This window comes from Falco peregrinus, chromosome 2 (assembly GCF_023634155.1).
Source record: "Falco peregrinus isolate bFalPer1 chromosome 2, bFalPer1.pri, whole genome shotgun sequence".
Classification (NCBI taxonomy): domain Eukaryota; kingdom Metazoa; phylum Chordata; class Aves; order Falconiformes; family Falconidae; genus Falco; species Falco peregrinus.
In genome coordinates, this window is record NC_073722.1 from 126,849,702 (window position 1) to 126,871,998 (window position 22,297).

The 22,297-nt window shown below is 45.8% G+C and overlaps 2 protein-coding genes across 2 annotated transcripts in view; one reads left to right on the plus strand and one right to left on the minus strand.

The window, feature by feature from the left end:
- The window catches only part of DNAH17 (dynein axonemal heavy chain 17), a 38,537-nt gene extending 35,583 nt beyond the window's left edge, over positions 1-2,954 (plus strand). Inside the window, 4 exon segments of the mRNA XM_055794097.1 lie at positions 459-641; positions 893-1,036; positions 1,572-1,797; positions 2,577-2,954. Coding sequence (XP_055650072.1) covers positions 459-641; positions 893-1,036; positions 1,572-1,797; positions 2,577-2,824 — 801 coding nt within the window. The 3' untranslated portion in view covers positions 2,825-2,954.
- On the minus strand, positions 1,110-17,176 carry PGS1 (phosphatidylglycerophosphate synthase 1). The gene is given in 9 exon segments (XM_027796086.2): positions 1,110-2,758; positions 4,581-4,723; positions 7,060-7,208; positions 11,446-11,979; positions 12,898-13,076; positions 13,436-13,625; positions 14,338-14,437; positions 15,544-15,621; positions 16,748-17,176. Coding segments are annotated over 8 exon segments (1,764 nt in total). The 5' UTR covers positions 17,162-17,176; the 3' UTR covers positions 1,110-2,758; positions 4,581-4,603.
- Between the last annotated feature and the right edge of the window lie 5,121 nt (positions 17,177-22,297).

Sequence of the window (22,297 nt, forward strand, 5' to 3'; positions counted from 1 at the left end):
TCCATCCTGACGTATGGTGCAGTTACAAAAGTCAGCACTGCTCAGAAACGTTACTCTTGGATGGGGTTGAGATGTGCCAATGGCAAAACGTGGCTCACATGCTGCATCCTCAGCAGATGGAACATGTTTAGTAACTTCCATTCAGGATGGCAACTACTAAAAATACAGATAATTTTTTTTTTAAAAGAAAAAAAAGTCCTCCTCCTGACTCCCTAGATTTTACACTTTAATTTCACAGCCCCCTGTGGCTTCAGTTCTTACTTCTTGGCAATTGAAAAAGAGCTGCGGCTTTTTAAGTTCCAAGAGCAGTTAGGAAAATAACAGAGTATTAGTAACAGAGGAAGAAGCACAGGAAAACACGAAGGCAGAAAAAGAAAAAAATCTTACCAAGTTGATTAATTGTTAACCCACAGCATTTTTCCTTAGGTAAGAGCAGTTCTATGGCATATTTTTTCCAGGTGAAGTCAGTTCTAGGCGAGATTATTGAAAGGCTGCCGGAGCCATTCAATATGGTGGAGATCATGGCAAAAGCGGTGAACAAGACTCCATACGTTGTAGTTGCCTTGCAGGAATGTGAAAGAATGAATATCTTGATCCAGGAAATCAGGCGCTCTTTGGAAGAGTTAGATTTAGGACTAAAGGTATATATTAGGTAGCTGCCTAGAAAGCACCTCTCCCTGCTAAATGATTTGCAAATGGCTGTTGCTCATTCCAAACCTTGTCTTGTACAAAGCACCTGGCTACCCTTGCTCGTGACTCTTACAGACCCCCCTGTGCTGTGTATGGCCAGACAGTACCAGCCTCCTGCCTCATACTAAGTGTGAAATCAAATAGTTCCATCAGTCTTGTTTTCTGCAGATAAAACTGCCCAGATTTTTCTCTTTTTTTAAAGGGAGAGCTAACAATTACATCGGATATGGAAGAGCTGGCAAACGCTCTCTTCTACAGCAATGTTCCTGAATCCTGGACACGTTATGCCTATCCCTCTCTTCTTAGTTTAGGAGCCTGGTTTGCAGACCTGCTCCTTCGGATTAAGGTGAGCAGATTTCTTGTGAAAGTTAAAGCTTAGGGAGCAAGTGGATACCACAGAAGACCAGGAAACCACTGTACATGATGGAGGTGATAACTCATTTATTTTTCAATATTAATTTAAGCAGTTTGAAGTACCTGAAACGGCCTGTTACCCCAAGAACAAGAGGAGAAGTTTGAAATGGGTTCACCATTAGAGTATATCACAGTTTCAAAATAACATTAGCTAACCCCATCGTAACTTTGTATGTCTTAGAAGAAAAAAAAATATTTAATAAAACCATCTATTTAAAGCTTGGCTTTGTTAAAAAAATAGCAGCAGTATTTACTGCAATCCAAATTTTAAGTTTCATTGCTGCAGTGGAATCTATTTATTCATCACAGACTGCCTCCATCCTAGTCTCCCTATCTAGAAGATTACCTGAACCTTGTGTTAGGCACAGCGAAGCATCAGCTTTTTGTCACATCCTATCTCAAAGCAGTATTCTGCCACTCAAAGGCCATGCCCCACTCTAAATTACTTTGCTGTTTTTATTTTCCAGGAACTGGAAGTCTGGACAACAGACTTTGTGCTGCCTGCAGCAGTGTGGCTGGCAGGATTCTTCAATCCCCAGTCCTTCCTCACTGCTATCATGCAGTCCACAGCCAGAAAAAACAAATGGTCACTGGACAAGATGTGTCTTTCAGTGGAAGTGACCAAGAAAAACCGTGAGGATATAACAGCTCCACCCAAAGAAGGCTCCTACGTGCATGGATTATTCATGGAAGGTAAAAACCCGCATCTTTTATGAGATGTTTCAGACATGGAGAAAGCCCATTTCAGCCTTTAAAATTCTTGCAAACAGAGCATGTGTTAGTACTCATTGGCTTATCTGAATTTGTACATGTTGCAAAAGCTCCAAGCATCGCAGCCTTTATTCCTCACTAACACACACCAGCTGAGGGCAGCACCCATCCAGTTTACAAGCAGAGTTTCACAAACCAGAAACTGGGTTTTTTTTGGAAATTCAGACTGCTATCGTGAACATGAGGCCTGGGTTGTCAGAAGCTACATGGTTCTAGTGAATAAACACATTATGGTCTTATTCAATGTATGAGTAAGACAAATCAGGAAACTCAGAACCTAAAATAATTACTGCTAAAAAATTAGGGGGAATGAGATGGCAGTATCAGAAGAGCACTGACAGGGTCCACTTAAATGAGAACACAGACCACCTAGGACAGCTTATTGTAGTTCCCACCACGGCCTAAGTTCTACCTTCAGCTGCGCAACTTTCATGCAAACCCATGCTGAAGGGAGGAAAGGAGACAGAATGTATTTAGACATCCCACACACAGTAAGGCAAAATGCATTCATGAGTCACAGTGAGATGATAACATGTTAGCCCTAATGACTACTAAGCCATGGCTACCCAACCTTCACACTCCATCCTCAACTGTGCTGCTAGAGCAACTCCTTCCCACTCATTAGCAGTTATGCAAACAGCCCCCTCCAAGTGAAAAAGCCACTGGGGAACTGGTACCCTGACAATTTCATAATCTTGCAGGTGCTCGATGGGACATCCTTTCTGGTGTGATCACAGATGCTCAACTGAAGGAACTGACGCCCATGATGCCAGTCATCTTCATCAGAGCCATCCCTGTGGACTGCATGGACACCAAGAACATCTATGAATGTCCTGTCTATCAGACACGGATGCGAGGTCCCACCTACATCTGGACCTTTAACCTAAAAACAAAAGAAAAAGCTGCTAAGTGGATCCTGGCTGCTGTTGCTCTGCTCTTACAGATCTAAACTTTTAAGGACTATGGAAAATGGCAAATGCTTTTACTTGCAAAAAACTCTCCAAGTTGTGTAACTTAGTCTAAGTTTGATTGTACCAGAACTGTTTTAGCACAAATTATCAATAAACAAAATAAAAACACTGCTGGAATTGCTGTCATGCTCCTACAATACATGGAGTTTCTCATGACAGATACTGGTTTTCAATTGGTGATTTCTGATACAGTGCTGGTTGAGAGCCAGACCGCCAAAGGAAGCCAAACGCAACAATTGCATGCAACTCTCTGGATTCCTTTCCTTCTCATAGCTCTCTTTCCACAGCTGTTTGTCTGATTGCTCAGTACTAACTGTGAGCAGAAATTCATCAAGCTGTGTGCATGACACATTCCTGCATGGAAGCATGTATCTGTTTAGACCAGATGGAAGGCAAAAGGTGCAGTTTTGGCCCAGTTCACCAACACCTCAACCTGCACAACTCACAAGAAATTCCAGCTGCAAACAGACCAGTATCTAAGGTGTGTTTCTTTCTGTTTCTAGGTTATACTCTGCCCCTTCTTTCACAACAAATAATGTGTATCTGCAGTTAACACCTATTAGGGTGATTAGATCTGCTCTGGACAACAGATGGAAGCCAATGCCCCCTTTAGCATAAAATAATTCACCAAAATCACACCCCATGAAATATCTGAACAATTAGTTCTAAAATACAGTTGCATAAAACTTCCCTCGTAGCTAGTGTTAAGAAAAGCCACAAGGGGAGGCAAGTAGAGCTCTTTGTTTCTTTATAAACTAGTAGCATTTAGAATAAATTCCCATTAGGCTTCACACTTACTTTTAGCCTTTTCAGATGCCTGAAATCTGGCAATGCAATATCGGAACACCCTGCACACACTCCACTAGCTAAACTCACAGGGTAGCCTGAGCCTGCATTCTAATACATTTTTATCTGACTTCCCAATCAACACCTTTGCAGGACATGTTATGGTTTGAACCTCCAGCTTTCAGCAAGTAACATCCAAAAATCACATTAGCACCCAAAAGTCCTCTCATGCTCTCTCCACAATTCATGGAAGACACTAATAACACATCTTAATATGAAAAGGTCAGATACACAACCCCAGAGATGGGGGCCATGTTTATGTAAATAAAATGGATGTGTGAACACTCAGCATCAAGGGCACATACTTGGGTGTCAACTGCATGGGCTATGTGCGCAGCACAGAAAAAAAAATTAATAATCTAAGAGCAATTCCATGAAGCTCAGAAGGGGCTCCAGTTACCAGGCAGTTGAACAGCCAGGCAAATCCAGGACACTGTACAAAGCAGAAAAAAAACAACCGTCCCTGTTAGCCAACATCTACAAGGTTAAAGCAAAGCACTGATCAGATAAAAAGATGACAAAACATTTTAAATATTCCAACAACGTTTTCTATTAGCTGGTCAAGATAAAATAAACACCATCCCTCTCCACAAAACTCTGAAAGGGACATTTCAGAAACAGAAGGGTTTTTTCTGTGCACGGGAAATACCCTTGTATGGGTTCTTTTTCATTGACCCTTCCAGAAATTCTAGTAGATGAAACCCAATATAGGCCTTGAGCAATGATTCTAGTCAGTGGCAAGCATCCCAGAAGAAGAGAGATGCCTGTTTTTTTCCCCACATCATCTATGTTTCCATCATCTATTTCTTCCACATGACAGAGAGTACTGCACTTAGTAAATGCCATCAGTGCAATATAAATTCCCCATAAGAATGGCTGAAAACTCACCAAAAGCAGCAATTTTTCTTCTTTCAAAAAAAATTCTTGATCAGAGGTGTTACCAGCTTCACCCACAGTTTCACATAACGATTTGGCTGCTCAAATGTTGATGATGAGACTACACCCGAGCAGAGGTAAAGCTGCTCCTGCTCCTATACAGGGAAAGAAACATTATCCCAGTAAATCCTAAGTGTTACATTATATAACAGCCTTTAAGAAAAGCAAATTCTCAGATAAAACTGGCCATGGATCCTACCAAAAGGATGCATCATTTCTGCCACATGCCTGAATGTAAGAGTTGCATTCCATACAGCGCAATTCACAGAGCAACTAAGCCACCAAGGAGCTACAACAGGATCTGTCCACACCTGCATGCTGCAGCACTCCACCTTTTGGTGGTGATCAGTGCGCTCAGTAACTGAGCCTCAAGTGCTGGCAATTCAAACTCTACAAAGAGCAAAGGTAGAAGGTTTTGCCTTTTTGTGCCCCACGGTTGCAATAGAGCCAAGCTTTGGTTTCAGAAAAATCCTGAATCCCTCGCTGTAATTGCCAGAAAAGGAAACCTTACCATAATGGCAAGAGACTGACTTATGCAGCTCTTTCTAGACATAGCTCAAGCACTGTGTTTTGAAATGAATATGCAGTCACAATTTCAACTAAGTTACCAGAAACACTTAGGCTTCTCCACTGTGTACACAATACTGCTGAAGGAGGAAATGAACCGTCATGATGATGATGATAATACATGCTCAAGTTGCACCTGAAAGCAGCTGTTTGATCAAAGGTAGAAGTGGTTTTCTTACCAAAGCCAGTCAGGTTTCTAGATTTGCAGGCAAACAAGGGGCAGACCATGTACTGTAAGTCTGTTCATAATTTTTTTTTCATTAGCTAAGCTGTCACAAACAACAGAAAATACTCTTCACTGTTTAAATTCAGGGTGCAACAGGGAAGCAGGAGCCAAGCACTGGAAAGTAACACCAAAAAGATGAACCAACAACAGAAGAAAGACATTTGTTGTGCCAAATCAGTCTAATTTTAGAAACCCCAATGCTCCAAGAGCTACAGTCAGCCATGCTATGAAGATTCTGCACCGTGATCATCTGATACAGCGAAGTTGTCTAATCACTGAAGAGAGACCAGTTATCTGAAGTTCAGTTCATTCAGTGGAGCATCCAAAGATACCCAGGCCACTCAAATTTCTTCCCAAATCTCATCACACATTTTTAAAATGGAACTGAATGTTACATAGCCAAAGTGATTTCATGGCAGCATACCAGTAATGTATTAAGTCTTCTGAAGAAAGATCACAGAACAGTAAACAAACAGCCAATCTCAAAATCAGCTTCCAGCAAATGGCAATGGATTAAAGCCCTTTAAATAAGATCCCTGCAGCACTGTTTGAGAGAATTCCCTTGTCATATTTTCATTGATTCTCCCCTTCCATTAGAAACAAGCAGAGGCAAGATATGAATTGAAATATTCAACCAACTCTTCCAGTAATAGAACCGTTTTTGATTAGATATACTCTGACTCATCCTGTGGAAGAGCCCTGATGCAACAGGGCAATTCCCATTGATCTTAAAGACAACTGTGCCTTCTTATGCCAGGACTCGGCTTAAAGAACACATTTTTGAGATCCCTAAGTCACACACAGAGGCACCAAACCAATCTGCTTTCTATCAGAGCACTACATGAGAAACTAATTGGGACAGTCAGTTCCAGCAGAAGATTCAGAGTTGAGACAGCTGGGGAACCAGACAGGATTTAAAGAAGTGGCAAAAGTGCTGAGCAGTCCAAGCTGCCTAATTAAAAAGAAAAAACCAACCAAACCAAACAAGCGGGACACCGAACATTAAACCACTGAAAAATGTTTGTGTCTATTCAAGATTATGTTATGTCATATAACTTCATGGGCAATCCAACCAGGCCAGAAATCCTCCTCTTGTAGAAACTACACTAAGATACCCACCTCTGTTCACCTGCTCAGCCTGTGGGCAGCCACCCAAAAGCTAACCAATCAACACTTGCATTCCTACAAATACCTGAGAAGCAAATTCCTCCAGAAGTCCAAGATCAGTGATTCAAAGGGCCTGACTTCATTATCCTAAGAGCATGGTGTGACCTTGGCAAGGCCCAAATACTGGGGACAAGGCTTAAGAACGTGCTGTATGATAAGTGAGTAAAGGAGAGCCAGCAGATCCTCTCTGAATACTATGCCTCTCAGCATCCAGAGCCTGAGCACGCCCGATACTCGAGTTCACTGGGGACACATGTTCTTTCCCATTATGGCCTCCATTTCCCAGAAACAGGCATTTGCAGAAGGCATCTCATCAATAGTCACTTAACTGACAGCTCCTTGAGGCTTCCTGTGCTCAAGAAGGTTTTGAATTATTGTGGCTGTAGGTTTTTATTGCAACTGCGTCATCAGCATTCCCTATGTGACCAAGAAGCACAACATCCATGTAAACTCCTGTACTCAGCCACTTACCTGATGGAGTTGCTGCTGCAAAGCTGTATTTTCTGTCACTATCGCAACCTGAGCTTCCAAGTCACGATGAACTGATCGATATCCAAAATTAGGAGACCCAATCAGAGTTAGGCAGGGAAGATTGCTTCCTGCCAGGTACAGCCAGAGGCCTGCAGGAAAACAGGAGGAGAAAGGAAGCGTGGCAGACAAAGGAAATGAGCAGGGTAGCCTCACACCATCACTTCACTTAGAATGAATTAAACATGCTAGATTACAGGAACTATAAAAGATCACACACAACACAAAGCAAGCTTCCTCGCAGATGGTCTAGCATGTCTTGTAAAGCTTTGTATGAATCTTGGGGTACCCTTGCAGAGCTTGCGTTGTCCAGCCTTGTGTGCTCCTAAGAGGGGAGCTGCAGCATGCTCAGTGCCACCCTAGGGACACATTCTTAACATTTTAAATACACTGCATGGAGAGGCCCAAAAATAATTCCGAGTGAGTCACTATCACCAAGTTAGAGGTTGGTTCTGCACTACAGCGTATCTCAGAAACACTGAAATAAGACAAACAGATTTTCCAATAAAGGAAGACCTATACCAAGCACCAGAGCACCCAGCAGACAAGCCAGGCCTTGACCAGTCAATTCCGGAACTGGAAGCAGCTCAGTTGCACAGTAAGCCAGCCCTTTCCCGAGACTATGCAGGACAGTGACATAAAAAGGCATCTCCCTGCTCTGACAGGTGAATTCACATGAAATAAGACTCGTAAGAGAAGTGCAAATTATTACACCCACTCACTTCCTGAGGAGCCACCCAAAGATGAAATCAAACTTGCTGGGATGCAAGACTCCACTCACAACTGCAGCTCACACGTAACTTTGCCAGTGCAACAACAAAAGCAAGCATGATACAACCCAAGACTTTTTTTCAAGCACAAGATAGAAGCACTGTACTGTTCTCAGGCACACCCATGTAGCACAGCAGGAAAGAACAGGGATACCACAGGAGAGCCAGGACTATTGCCAAAGAGTCTATACAGCCATTCCCAATGTATAAATGGATCCAAGAAGTGTTTGCTCTCCACTTAGCACAGCACAAGCACTTAGAACAGTGCTGAGCAGGTCCCAGGCTTATCCCTGCTGCAAGTCACACAAAGACTACAACAAAGAAACCGTAGCATAAAAACCACCTAGTCCTTAAAATAGAAGCAGGTTTCCTAACTCAACCCCAGAGCAGTTCCAAGAATGCCTTGAGTAAGAAGCTGCCTATTCACCACTGGTTCCTGTAACCTCCTCCCCACCCCCACATCGCACACACTCAGCAGCTTCACTCCCACTTTCAGTTACAGGTCCCAGCTCAGAGCTGGCATTGCCCATAGCTCAGTGGCACCACTGGCTCCTCCACAGGCTCGCCGACACAGGGTGGGGCTCCAGGAGCAGTAAAAAAGCACCCAAGTGGCACAGAGATTTGGAGAGCCACCAAACAGGACAGCTGCCAGGGGCTGCCTGGTGCCCCAGCCCAGCCCCAGCACAAGGCTCTCAACAGCGGGCCACAGCTCTGCCTGGGCAGCAGCTACAGGAACACGCTTCCTCGCTCCTTGTAAGCATCCATGCAGCAGCCCTAAAGCCTTTACAGTGTCTCTGGCTTTATGGCCACCTGGCAGGACCTGCTCAAACAGTGACTCACCTTTCCAGAAAGGGGAAGCGCAGTTTCCCAGCCAGCATTCAATAGCAGTAATGCAGGTTTATCTTGGGGCAAACAGCTACCTGCCCGCCCGGCATTCTGTCACCCAACACCTCCATGGAAGGGACCCCCCACGTCACCCACACCACCACACCCAGAAACGCAGCAGAAGACAGATGTGCACTGCTGCAGGTAGGCTTCATGATGTTACACCCACAAACACCTCTCCCACTGAAAAGGTTTGCGTTTCCTACTCGCACATGCACAATGGCTGCACAGCACCCTGCTATGACTGCTCTGGCACTGAACAAACCTAAGGACAGTTGTAGCCCTGGTGGGAATGCACACTGCAGGAAGTTGTGCATGAGGATACAAAATGTTTCAAAAGGAGCTGGAAGGGTTTACAAAACAGTCACGGTGTTTTGTGTAAATCAGCTAGATCCTACAGGAGACTGAAGGGTGTCTTTTGTCTTAGCCTGAGAAGGAGGTATTAATGGGCACTATTTGCTGCCAGGGATCTCATGTCCTCTTCCAGGAGCTGGACTCCGTACACAACTGCCCTTCATCTGTCTCCAAAGCTTCCCCCTTTTCCCTCTTCTGTCCTGTCCTCTCACACACAGTGTGATGACTCCTGCAGAAGGAAACCGGGTGAATCAAACATGTGCCAAAGGGCAAAGCATGCCAGAGAAAGGAGCTACAAGCTGATCCTTCCAGCACTCTGAAGAGGAAATGGAAAGAAGGCAGCAAACATCTCTGACTGTCCCTCCTGCCGAGCACGGGAGCTGCTGAACAGCTCAGGTCTTGCGTCCCTCTCCCAAAAAGAACACCATAGAGCACACAGTAGCCAAAGCACTGCCACTAGAAGGCACAGCTGACCCAAAACGGGACTGACTGCCACATGCGCTTTGGTAGCTTGGAAAAGCAGCCTATGCCTTCCAGCTCCATCCATGCCAAACCACAAAATCCCACTCAGAGTCAAGAGTACCCAGCAAGAGGGGGAACCTGCAAACCACGCATCGCTTGAGCACATGCTTCCTGGAAGACAGGCCACACAGGACTTCCCAGCCAGGCAGGCACCTCCTTCAAGCTGCCCTGGATTGAGATAAGGTCTTTAATGCACTAGAGTTACCGATCTTACCACAGGAGAGGTACAACACTTGTTAGAAAGGTTTGTAGTTTCGACATAGAGGCAGCCTAGTAACACTCGTGTGTTTTCTTCAGTCAAGACAAGGCCTACTCAGCAACTTTCTCTCCCTACCACCTCTGAACCTTCTTTCAAACAGCCCTGCAGGAAGCAGGCCAGATAGAGGCATTCCCACAATCATTAACAGCTAGTCTCCTTAAACAAACAACGGGAGAACTCTGGAACAGGAACAGGCAGGAGTCCCAGGGGCTGCATCCTTCCAGCATTCAAATCAGACACGTGCTGCAAACAATGGAAATGCCCCTCAGCAGACTGCAAACCTGGCTGGGGAAACTTGCATGTTAATTAGTGCCAGATTGGGTACTGCTTACAGGAATAGAGCTGTCCTAGGGGACCTGTGAGCCATCACAGGAAGTGACACAGTGACCTGGTGCAGAGCTCTGCTTGCAGATTAGATTAACAGAAGATGCTGTGGAACATGGCAAAGCCATCTCAGCTCAGCTGAGCGCCATGCCTGACCATGAGATCAAGTCATTCTGTGAGGTGCTGCACTAGTGCACCTCTGCATGGGAAGACGGTAAGAACCTCGATATTTATGAAGTGTCACATGCATCGAGTCCTCAAAAAAAAATATCCTCAATTAAGTAGACTTCCTAAGCTATCTGCATTAACAAAATCTACTACTGAGCAATCAAATACTTACTATTGTGTATAAAACAGAACATAATTGCCAAGGAGTGCATTTTCTTGAAGGAAAACTTAAGAGACACAGCCAGCAGCAACCAGTCAGGGGAAAACATGCATGCTTTGGTCAAGGTGGCATGAATCTTGTGACAGTTGTACACAGTCTATCAAGCAAGACAGAATCAGGGGTCTTCTGCAGAAGACTATGATGGCAGTATTAATTATTTTTGTTTATTATTAGCTACACTTGTTAAGCAATATTCATTTCTCAGCAACTTCCCCTCCAGCTACCAGAAGGCACATGGGTGCCATTATTCACTATGCTGCACTTTCCTGTATGCCATAAACAGAAGCTAGACACATTCCTCAACACCTGCATCATCCTCACAAGATCTGCTGCCAAGAGAACGCGGTGTCCAAGACCACTGGGGAGCCACCACAAGCAAGCTCCCTTCCTGCTCCTGCTGCAGATGCTGCCCTGGGGTCTCTGGCACAGTCATTGCTTCTTATTGCTTAAACTGGCAAGACAGACACAAGAAACTGCATCGCAACTGTTAATGTGATCATAAATACATCCAGATGCTTCCTTTTCTTTCACATCAAGTTTCACATCAAGACACTGCCTCACTATCACCACAGACACAATTCTTGTATAATGTCTGGGACTATATTCAGGATCAGAAATCTAGAGGTAAGACACAACTTTGCACAACTGTCCCCTAAGTGTTCCATACCTTCCAGGTTTACAGAAACTGTTTGAACCTTGGATGAGTATTTTGGAAGTTGAAAGTCTAGACACTGCACCCAGCCATCCCCTAACTAGTTGCACAATCCAAATATATGCAAGTCTCAAACACCTTCTGAACAAGACCTCTTGGGAAATGGACATCTTACCTTTAGCGTGGAAAGTCCACCCAGCCCTAGAATACTCCTGCAGTTGGACCCTCTCCTGTTGGTGGAGGTAGCAGACCTCACTGTAAAATTGGTGTTCAATGTAAACATAGGCAGCAGGGATGGCACCTGCCACCCCTTTGGCACCAAAAAACCCATTCACCTCCGGTGAGGCCAGAAGAATCCGATACTCAGCCCTAGTGCCCAGAATGAGGTCCATGTAAGCTTGTGTCAGGTTGAAGTAGCCAGTGGTAAGGTATATCCTGGCATCCCGTTCGGCCTCTGTCAGCAGTGTCTCTGTGACCATCTCATCTATTTGAATCCCAAAAGGTTTCATTTGGATTAAGGGATAGATCCAGGTGTCAGGTTCTGGTTTCAGACCCCCAGATGCTTGAGAGCCTTGCTGGGATAACAGGGAGCTGCCTTGCTGGCTGCTATGGAAAGTCTTTGCATGAAGGAGTTCTTGTCGTGTCCTGGCAGAGTTGATCACCTCCATGACTCTTTGATTTGCTATCTCACAGTAAGCAGTCTTGTCTCCTGCAGGAAAACCACAAAAGATTGTGTTTGAGACCTAAAGGTAGAGAACTATGCACCACCTATTATGTAGCAGGAAAAACAACTGACAGCGCACCAATAAGAGAACAAAAAGGAGCTAACACAAAGACCACACAACTTTCTTCCCTAAGTGTCAAAAACAGATGTTTTAAGGTTAGAAAAGCTACACTGCAGAAGAAAAATATTCAGCTTTAAGAGGGGTAAGAAACTTAGAAAACAGTAGCTTGCAAAATCCACTGAGCAATGAGAAGACCAGAGCAAAGCTAAAATGGTAACCAAAAATGAACTGGAACATGCAAAATAAAACTACTGCCCACAGTCTAAGTTTACATCACACAGCAGTGCACAAGGCCAGAACAAAAACTTATGATGCAATCAGCCTGACAGACAGATGCCCTTCACTGCCCACTTCCAACACTTGCTTGTTCTCGTCTTCCTAATCCAATATTCACTTGATTCCCAGAATACTCAGCTACAGAATATTAATTACCAAAAACAGCACTACATCCATGAAACTTTCAGAATACGCACACACACAACACCTAGAATTATAGCCATTAATATAAAAAATAGAAAGAACCTCTCTCAAGGAATTTAAGTTCTTGTTTAAGGTCATAAGCGCAGAATTACGAAGAAGCAATGAGACAGTTACAGAGGAACTTCTAGCCTTTGCACACTCTGCCAGATACAGATTAGCTAGTGATAGATAGTCGGTGTGCCAGGAACACTCCAATAGATCCAGACTCAAAACTCTAGCAATCTTGATTACAATAATGGATGGCACATAAATGGGACACTGCACAGTCTGTAAACAATGGTCAGACAGTCATCCTTAACTCTGGTTATCGCTCTTCTCTGTTGGATCGTATCAGCCAACCACATACGACAACTTGCTCCTACCTTGGTACGGATGTACCATCCCCTCCATCATCTGGACCGTATCATCTCGCTGTAATTGCAGAGACACATCTCCAATTGCATCCACTAGCTCTGTGAAGAAGTCTGCAATCTCGGGAGAGTCCTGCAGGAGAACATAGCGGTCCTGACGATTGGTGAAGTACAAATCACTCAGGTTTGCGCTAGGAGAAAAGAGGAAGAGTTCAGTTCCAGGACAGAGCATAGGCATATGATCCTGAACACTCCAGCCCAAGTTAGAGAACTCACTCTGCATATAACTAGATTAAAGTACAAATCTGCCATTTCCTTTTGAATCTCAAGAAATCTTTCTTTTTTTCTTTTTGAGAAAGACTCTCTTTCATGTGGGAATCTCATGTGGAAGAGCTGTCATTGCTCTTCCATCTCAGAAAAGCACTGATATGATCACTACAGAAAGACCAGATGCAAATAATTAAGTTCAGACAACACTGGTAGCATGCATACCTTGCCTCACAACCTCAGCTAAATGAACTGTACAAGGGCCTGAAGAGGCAGGACTCACCCGCTCAGGATCACATTATCATCAAAGAGATAGACCTTGATATGTTGCAGTCCAATGGTCTCATTAAAACGCTCTGGAATCAGGAGCCTGAGAAGTCCACGCAGGTTTGGGGTATGGAAGAGGGACACACGGACTTGATCAGGAAATCGCTGCAGCAGCGGAATCAGCATTGTTCGAGAATTTTTCCTACCTGGGAGACAAGAGGAGTTTCACAACTCAGGATCACACCAGACAGGGAATGCATCATGGCATGGCACCACAGCTCCTCAGCTAGAAGCTGGTTACAGAATGAGCATCCACCTCATCTGCTAGCACTCAGCGTGTTTTCCTTTTTTGTTTTTTTTTCTTTTTCTTTTTTTTTTTTTTTAATCTCTTTCATTTGCACTATGTCAATATTGAAATCAACATCCAGAACTGTAAGTTCACTGATAAATAGGCCTTGGAAACAGTTGCTGAGCAAGTCTGACACCATTCAAGCTTCTTAATCAAGCCACACCTAGCACTAGTAACACATTCTACAAAGAGTCACCCCAAAAGTTTCTGAGTAAGTTTACTGCTACTTCCAACAAATCCCACTTTCCTTTAAAAATTAAAGTATGAGAGAGCATGATGGATAAGGGCAAATGAACTGACAAGTGAACTAAGCAAGAAAGCACAAGTTGCACAGAGTAGGGTTCAGCTCTTCTTGTTCCCACCACCTATTTTCCAAAGACAAGCTGCTCAGCTTGAAGATTTTCTGGGAACAAGTAGTAACTGGTATACAAAAGGCCAGTTTCGAAAAGTGTATGATTTAAGCAAGTAGGTCCAATTGGTCAAGACAGCCTCTCTCTGAAAAAGAACAGTTTATCCAGCCAAACTGTCAAATTAAGACTCTGAAGAAAGCAAGGCATCGTAATATCTACCCCGAGATCCCCTGGTGTAGTCAAGAAGAATGGAAACTCTGAGGTTCGACGATCCTTTTGTTTGCAGTGATTTCTCCAGTGTTTCTTCTAAGCAATCCACCTGCAGACACAGATTTCTCTACTCATTACAGAAAGCAAATAAAGCTTTATAAGGAAATTATTCAGCAGCCAGGAGACTGGTGGCCATGAAAGCTTCTATACCCTAGTATGAGTCTTTCCTACTCACGCAAAACACTGCTAGTCTAGACTTTGCATCCGTCAGACTGGCATCCTACCCTATCAGCCAAAAGCAACAGATGAAAGGGCATCAATTTTACAAGTGCACATTCTTCAGACCTCTGAATAGCAATTAATATTAGCAGAAGTCTGAACATCATTCCCAAGTCACAGACCTGCATTACCAAAGAAAAACCTTGGTAGGAGTTCATAAATGATGCAGAGGCAGTTTTATTGCTTAACTACAAGGCTGTCTGTCACATGCAAATTCAAATCTTGTGTACAAGCCCAGACAAAGCCAGCAAAACCCTGCACAGGACACTGTCCATCTTTATTCTACTGTGAAATTTGCATTCTAACATAAGAAATTGGCCAAGGTCAGGCTTCTCTCTAAAGGTCTTCGGTAGTGCTTTTGCTTCTAGAGGCAAGAACAGGAAACAGAAAAGGCAAACAACATGAAGCAAAACTGACCACTGTCTTAAAGGCAGAAAGCTAATACTGAATCTGCATACTGTACATGGAGGACAAAAACATAGCACTACATACATACAACTTTAATCATGTTCAAGAAAAATGCCAGAAAAAAAAAATTACCTGTAATCCCAGTTCTACAAAATCCCTTTGAACACTACACCAGTAACCTCTAACAGTCTGAAAGATCCAGGCTCATCCCATGAAAAAGTTCAGTAGTTCCATGGCTCTGTACTAGGCTTAAAGAAAAACTCCATGCACCCCCCTTCCAAATCCCTCCCTCCCCCACTCTATGTGCAAGTACACAAATGCAGCCAGGAACCTGGAGAAAACTCCCAAGGGGAGGAGAAAACACATGTAAAGTGAATCCCTATAGGAAGGCTTTAAGGAGGTTACAAGCTCACAAATTGCACCTCACACATACCCCTTGCACCTGCAGGAACAGGATGGTTTTTGCAAAGGCAGGCCTTTCCCTTCTGCATTCACATTCTCCCCTTCCCAAACCCTTTCCACACTCACCAGCTCCTGTTCAAGGAGACCCGTCCCCAGGTACAGTGAAGCCATGACCACTCGCTGCTTGGCTGTTTTTATCTGCACCTGAGAGTAGCAGAAAATAAGTTCAGCTTCATCCTCAGTCTCTGTGATGAGCTAATTATCCAGACCACAGAGGAGCACTGGTTCCCCCAAGGAGAATCACTTTAGCCAAATCATAGCATTGTCTCCCTTGCCTTCTAGAAGGGAAGACACAGGGTAACACACCGACAGCAAAGATGCAAAACGCACAGGTCTTACAGAGCAACATCAGCACCACTGCTGCATCCAAAAATATAGGAAGAAATCAATGTTTTCCGGAAAGCTGAGGAACACGTTCCCTGCAGCTAAAACTATCACATACAAGAGCAGTTACCATGCAGTAGCTGCAACATTGGCATTGTATCAGTACTGGCAATCTCAGCTTTCATTCTGCAACTGCTTTAATCCTTTGTATCACATCCTGTGAACTAGAGACCTTTGCCTACAGAACTCTCCTTCTTTCCCCTGTGTTCACCACTGACACCGCAAGGGGTGGTAGCTGCTGCCTTCGTAGCCCACCCAAGCCTTGTTCTCCAACAGCTCACCACGGTGATCTAAAATCATGTTTCAAAAGTACTGGAACTTGCTTTAAATATGCATTGTGAAAAGGCTGAAGTGACTGAGCTAAACAAAGAAATTCTCACCACAGCCCTACTACTTACCCTAAGAGATGCAGTATTACAGGATTCATGCTGTAGCAACCTAAGAAACCTTTGGGAGGGACCGAGGGAGCTGAGCTTGTTTCACATTGCAAAGGGAAGGCTGAGGGGGTGTGATCTGCAGCCTGCAACTACTTGAAGAGTAGTTACAAAGATGACGGAGCCAAACTCTTCTTGGTAGTTACAGCTGAGCAGCAGCCACAAACAGCTTTGGAAAGTTCAGGTCTGACAGAAAGAAAATTGTAAACTACTAAGATGGCGCAGCACTGGAACTGCTCGCCCAGAGGCAGAACCTCCATCCTCAGCCAGTTTCAAGACTCAGCTAGACAAAGCCTGCCTGACCTGGTGTTGACAACAATCATGTTTCAGGTAGAAGGTTGGACTAGTAACCTGCAGATGCTCCTTCCTAACAACTTGTCTATGATTCTCCATAACCACTGCAGCTCTCAGCCCCCAAAACCCATTCCCACAACCTGGAACCCACAATTTACCTTCAAGAGTTCATAGAATTCAGCTGGGGATGAAAGCACCTTGACATGCGAGCTGGAGATTCCAAACTCTGGAACCAGGTTCCTGATCCACTGGAACCTGTGTGCTCCTTCGGGACAGAGCAAACATGGTGGGGCTGTGATCACAGGAACAGGAGGGGTAAGCAATGGGGCTAGAAGAAGCCATGATGATCTGTGAAAAGAAAGACAGAGGAATTATTTATGGTGGAGCCTTTGCTTCCCAAAAGCAGTCTCCAAGCAGGTAAAGAGCAAGCTGCCACCAGAGCCAATACGTTGTAAGGATCCACAATGGCAGAAATGCCTTTCCCTTTCCTTAATCCCAGCTGAATCACCAAAGCCAAACCTATAAATAGAAAAAACACAGGCAGAAGGTGGAAGAGCAGATCTTAACACCATCAGCTCCTTCCCCTAGCTGGCAGAGGAGGTGAGAGGAAATAACTTTAATCAGAACAGGAACACAGGAGAAGAAACATGCTGGAAGCTGAAGAAACTGAGGATGGAACTCTCCCAAACACCCGCAGTTCAGATGCCTGGCACTGCTGCTGCAATACCAGCTACACCTGTAATCAGTTACTTGTGAAGTGTCTATCACATGCAGCCACTTTGCCACAGCCAACAGTCACTTTCACATCCAGCTTAGTTCTCAGCTGGGCTAAAGATTAGTTGTTTCTGTTTCAGGTAAAGATGTTTTAAAAAGCACAGCTGCAGGAAACACGTTCCCTAACAAAACAGAAAAATGACCAAACCCCTCAAACTTACCCAAAAAAAGACCTACAACACACAGTGCTGGAGTGCAAGTCCTAGCAAAAGCAATGAAGTCATACCCACAGAACGAGCTACCAAAGGATTGAGTGTGTTTCAACAGGTACATGCCAAGAACCACAACTGAGAAATACGAGGTAGCCCTCCACAACAATGCCACTTGCATTCTGCACAAGCACTACAAGAAGGTCAAGACTTCTCTTACTAACTTCAAAGTAACTGTAAGGGAAACAGCAGGAAGCTCATGCTTTAAAAAAGAAATTTCAGAACAAACTTAATTCCTTTTAAGTCACTCAGGGAAGAAACCATTTTACTGCTAACAGTCATGCTTAGGGGGGTGTCAAGAAGCAAATGGCATCTCTTCCCTGGAGATTTCATGCATGCAAATTCATCAAGTCATACAATAACTCCTGGTAGGAGTTTGTCCACATGACAAAACCACATTTCAGCACAATTAGCAGTAGCAACTCCCGTGAGATCCAGGAGCAGACGAGCAAGGGACTGAACTACATCCCCAAACTGGACAGAAAACGTTCCGGTCTGCAAATTCTACTCACAGGAGTCAGACTTGCTGTCAGGACAGAATCAAGGTGGCTGGTCTCCTCCCAGAGGAACACCAGGTCCCTCGGGCCAACAGGCAGCCACCATCTTGTGACCAATCCTGATGCATTCTGCCACTGCCACGTACCATGAAGTAACTCAATTATGACCTTTACCAGAATTTGTTATGAGGAACTTTTAGGTTTTACCACAATCCAAAGCTCAAACGACCACGGATTCCAGGAAGATGATTTCACTTATTTGCTTCATGATAAAACACTGGATCTTCACAAGGTTTCTGAATACCCTTACGCAGAAGCCAAAAAGTTGGCAGTTGCATTTCCTGGAAAATCCACTAACTTGTCACCGACTATTCATCACAACAGAAATCTGAGTCAATCTGTGCAAGAATTCCTAGGATGGCGGGTTTCAACAGATCATGTAGACCAGGCTAAGACCTGGTACCCAGAAGTTATACAAATTACCGATAGAAGGCTGTTAAAAACAATTGAAATACTCCATAGGAGATGTTTAAAAAATTAAAAAGTCAAAGTAGAAAAATATAAGAAATCTGTTTTTCAAGCACATTATAGCCCATCTTTACAGAACCTGAGCAGGACCTTTGTGCATCTTTGCTCAACTGCCATCTCAAGGCACAAGCCGCACACAGGGAGCGGAGACCCACTGCTATGTTACCACCAAGTGAGCATAGCAAAACAGAACAAGGAAGATCGAGCTATGTGAATTCAGACTAGCACCCAAAAATACTTTTTTAAAAAACAACAACGTATACAGCTTGCAGAGCAATAACAAAGTTGGGGCTGCAACCTAGCCCTGCAGATTACAAATTACATTCTCTGGAATTAGTCCCAGTGAAGGAACAGTGGCAAATTTTATGCATTTTATGTTAACAATTTATCAGCAAGAGGAGATAAGTATTTTCCATATTTGTTCCATTGGTCGATCCTGGCCAATTATACCTCCAGAAGCCAGTACAGTGGCCGAGAAGCCACTTTCCAGAAACATGATTCCAAGAAACCACTTTCTGGCAGAGCATGAAAACTGCAAGTTAAACTGCATCCTCACTCTATGTGGTTGAACGTTTCAGGCTTATGGATTAGACTAGGCGCTATTCAAGCGGTTCTTTCCTGGTGCTGCTGAGGGAGCAAAACCAATCTGCGTCATCAGCGCTATTTGGTTTGAGCCTTCAGATCAATTCTATGCTTGTATTGATATCCACAATTTCTATACTCTGGATTTTTTATTGCCTATGCAATTTACAGTGTATCTACACTGTTTGATCTTTTAATTCAATACTGAACTTTCAGAGCTTATTTAGTGTTGATAGCCTAAGGTTTTTATAATTATCAAATAAATCAGTATTTTGCTCCAAATAACATTAACAATGGCACAGCAATCACCTATCGAAGCAGCAGCTTCTACCCACCAGTAACCGAAAATAGCTCAAGCGAGTACCCAAGCACAACAGAATCCTTTCAACTGTGCACACACAACAATCAGAAACCATGTAACATTACGAAGAAATCATCAAAATTCCATACTTTGACAAACCAGCTTTCAGAGAAACAGAAGGCGGGGTGGGGGGGGTGGGAGATCCTTCTCATGTACTCCACGTCATCAAATTAACCAGAAAGAGAAAAAAGAACTAGAAGGAACTACCTCAAATCTTTCCTGCATAAAAAAGTTGACCCTAAATATAAACAAGGGATTTTTTTTGTTGTTCTATTTTTAAAACTTGTGGTTTTGGTCCACAAACTCATGATGCTCATGATGGAGCTGAAACACTCTTACTCACTGTAAAACCTCATCTGCAGAACCAGAGGTGAAGTGAAACTGCAGGATACAGTGCCGTCCTTTCACCCACGCATACGTCACCCACACAGGGGGATTACAGATTGCTGGTCTTTTAATTCTGTTGTCTCTTTCCAGGGCTCAGTCTAGGAATTTACCTATGCTAAAAACACTGACAAATGAGAAGTTTTGAAAATAATTTCCTTGGCTTAAGCCAGAACATGCAGCAGAACATGGGCTAACGCAGGGCTCTGAGACAACAGCACATCTACCATCCAGAGGGAAAAGGAGAGTGAAGGCATGCCATGATACAAGAGATGCCACCTTTACAAAAATAAGTTTAACTCATGCAGAAGATTGTATGAGGCACTGTACTAGCTAAAACAAAACACAGAATCCTTCCAGTGCTCTCTTACCAAGTACAATGCAAAGTGATGCCTAAAGACCAGGGGGGAAAAACTTGTTTTTGAAGACTCCTTTGAAGCATTTTGTTTGATCACTTCCGACACAGTTCCGATCAGGACACGGTTCTACAGAAAGATAATAATCTCCAGTTTCAATGTTTTGTCTTTAGCAGAACTGCATGCCTGATCGCACAGCCCCAAAAAAGTAGCAGCACCAGCAAAACCAAGGCAGCAGCGCAGTGGCAAAAATCAGGAGAGGAGAAGCTGTTCAGGGGAGCACAGCTACGGAACGACTGACTGGAGGAACCACAGTCCGAGGCTGCAGCTGTGCATTCCCTTTGGCACAGCACACGCCTGGTCTGGCATCAAGAAGGGCAGACCCACCCCCCTGCAGCTGCGCATTCCCCATCCTTTCTGCACCTCGGGGAAGGACAGAAAGGAAGGGGAGTTTGAGCAATTTTCAGAGTCAGCTCCTGGATCCCACTCACTGTGCCTCACTGTGCGGCTGCCCAAGGGGGATGTCAGGAAGAGGAATGAAGGCCCGTTCCTTCCTGCAACAGCCCACTCAGATTAGTTTAAAACGAGGGTGAAAACACCCTCTGCACACAGTTTGATCATTCACCTGCTCCAGCGTTAATGGTGACTGCCTCAGGAAAGCACAGCCCTCTTCCCCCCACACCTCTCTCATGCCAGATGCAGCCCCAGCACAGATGGGACTGAGAACTGTTCTCATCTCTCTTCTGATGGGGAGTGGGGGGGGATCTCGCCATCCATGGACGGTCACCCATTGGGGTGGGTTCTGCCTAACACCCAAAACCCCGCCAATGCCACTCTGGCAGCTGACCGGCACCTGCCATAGCTGAGGTGGAAAGCGATGCCTAGCAAATGCATAACATCGTTCAGCACCTGAAAGAAAGACTAAAGTAAATAAAAAAAAAAAAAAAAAAAAGGCAGCGATCAAGTCCACCTCTTGTCCCATGGGCAAACAGACAGCTAGAGCAGAGTGCCAGCCTAACACAAGCTTCAGGAGCAGGATGAGCCGCAACCCTGACCAGCCTCTTCCGCAGCTGAAGCTGATTCACTGTGGAAAATGGCAACTGCTTCTGCGAAACCGCCGGGCCCGGGGGAAGCCGAGGGGTCCCTTACCGGCAGGGACAGCGCTTCCCGCGCCTCAGCTGCCTTTTCAACGGGGCTGGTCGGACACAGAGGGAGCAGAACCCCCCCGGGCAGCACCGCGCCCAGAAAGGAGAAGCGACGAGCGAGGGGACAGCGCGCTTCCCGCCCGGGCCTTTCCGGATAACGCAAGGCCGACAGCGGAGGCGGTCGCGGCCTCCCGCCCGCCGCGGCCCGGCCGCGGCCCGGCCGCAGCCACGGGAGCGCCCGCGCCCCCCCCCGCCCGCCGCGCCGGGAGGACCGGGCTGGGTTCGGCGCTGCTCTTACCTGCGGGCACGGCGGTCGCGGCCGCGGGACAAGCGGTCGGAGAGGCGGCCGAGTAGCGCGGCCAGGCCCAGGCGGCCCCGGGGCAGCCAGGCCGAGAGCCGCCGCCACAGGGCCGCGCCCCCCCGCCGCCGCCGCCATCAGCCCCGTGGGTATTCCGCTTCCGGCCGCTGCCATGGCAACGCGCCCGCCCCGCGCTTCCGCTTCCGGGCCGCCCGCGGCCGTCCCCTGGCCGGGACCCTCTAGCGAGGCGGCCTGACCCGGCCCGAGGCCGCTGCTGCCGGGGTGCCCCGGCGCGGCCACCGGCCCAGCGCCGTGTCCGCCGCGCCCAGGCCGCCGTGCTTCGCCGCGGCTGCCGGTCCCCATCGTGTCGAGGCGGCTCCCAAGGCAAAGGGTGCTGCCAGCGGGGGCGCGGGGGAGGGCTGGGGGGGGCTCACTGGCCAGGGTCTCCCCACGCCCACGTGGGACGTCCTCGCTGGGGAAGGCGCTGCCCGAGCCCCGCGAACCTGACCGCCGTCCCGGCAGCGTCAGCCCCCCCGCGACTCCCTCGCCTCATCCCCGGCCCCGGCCGACTCCC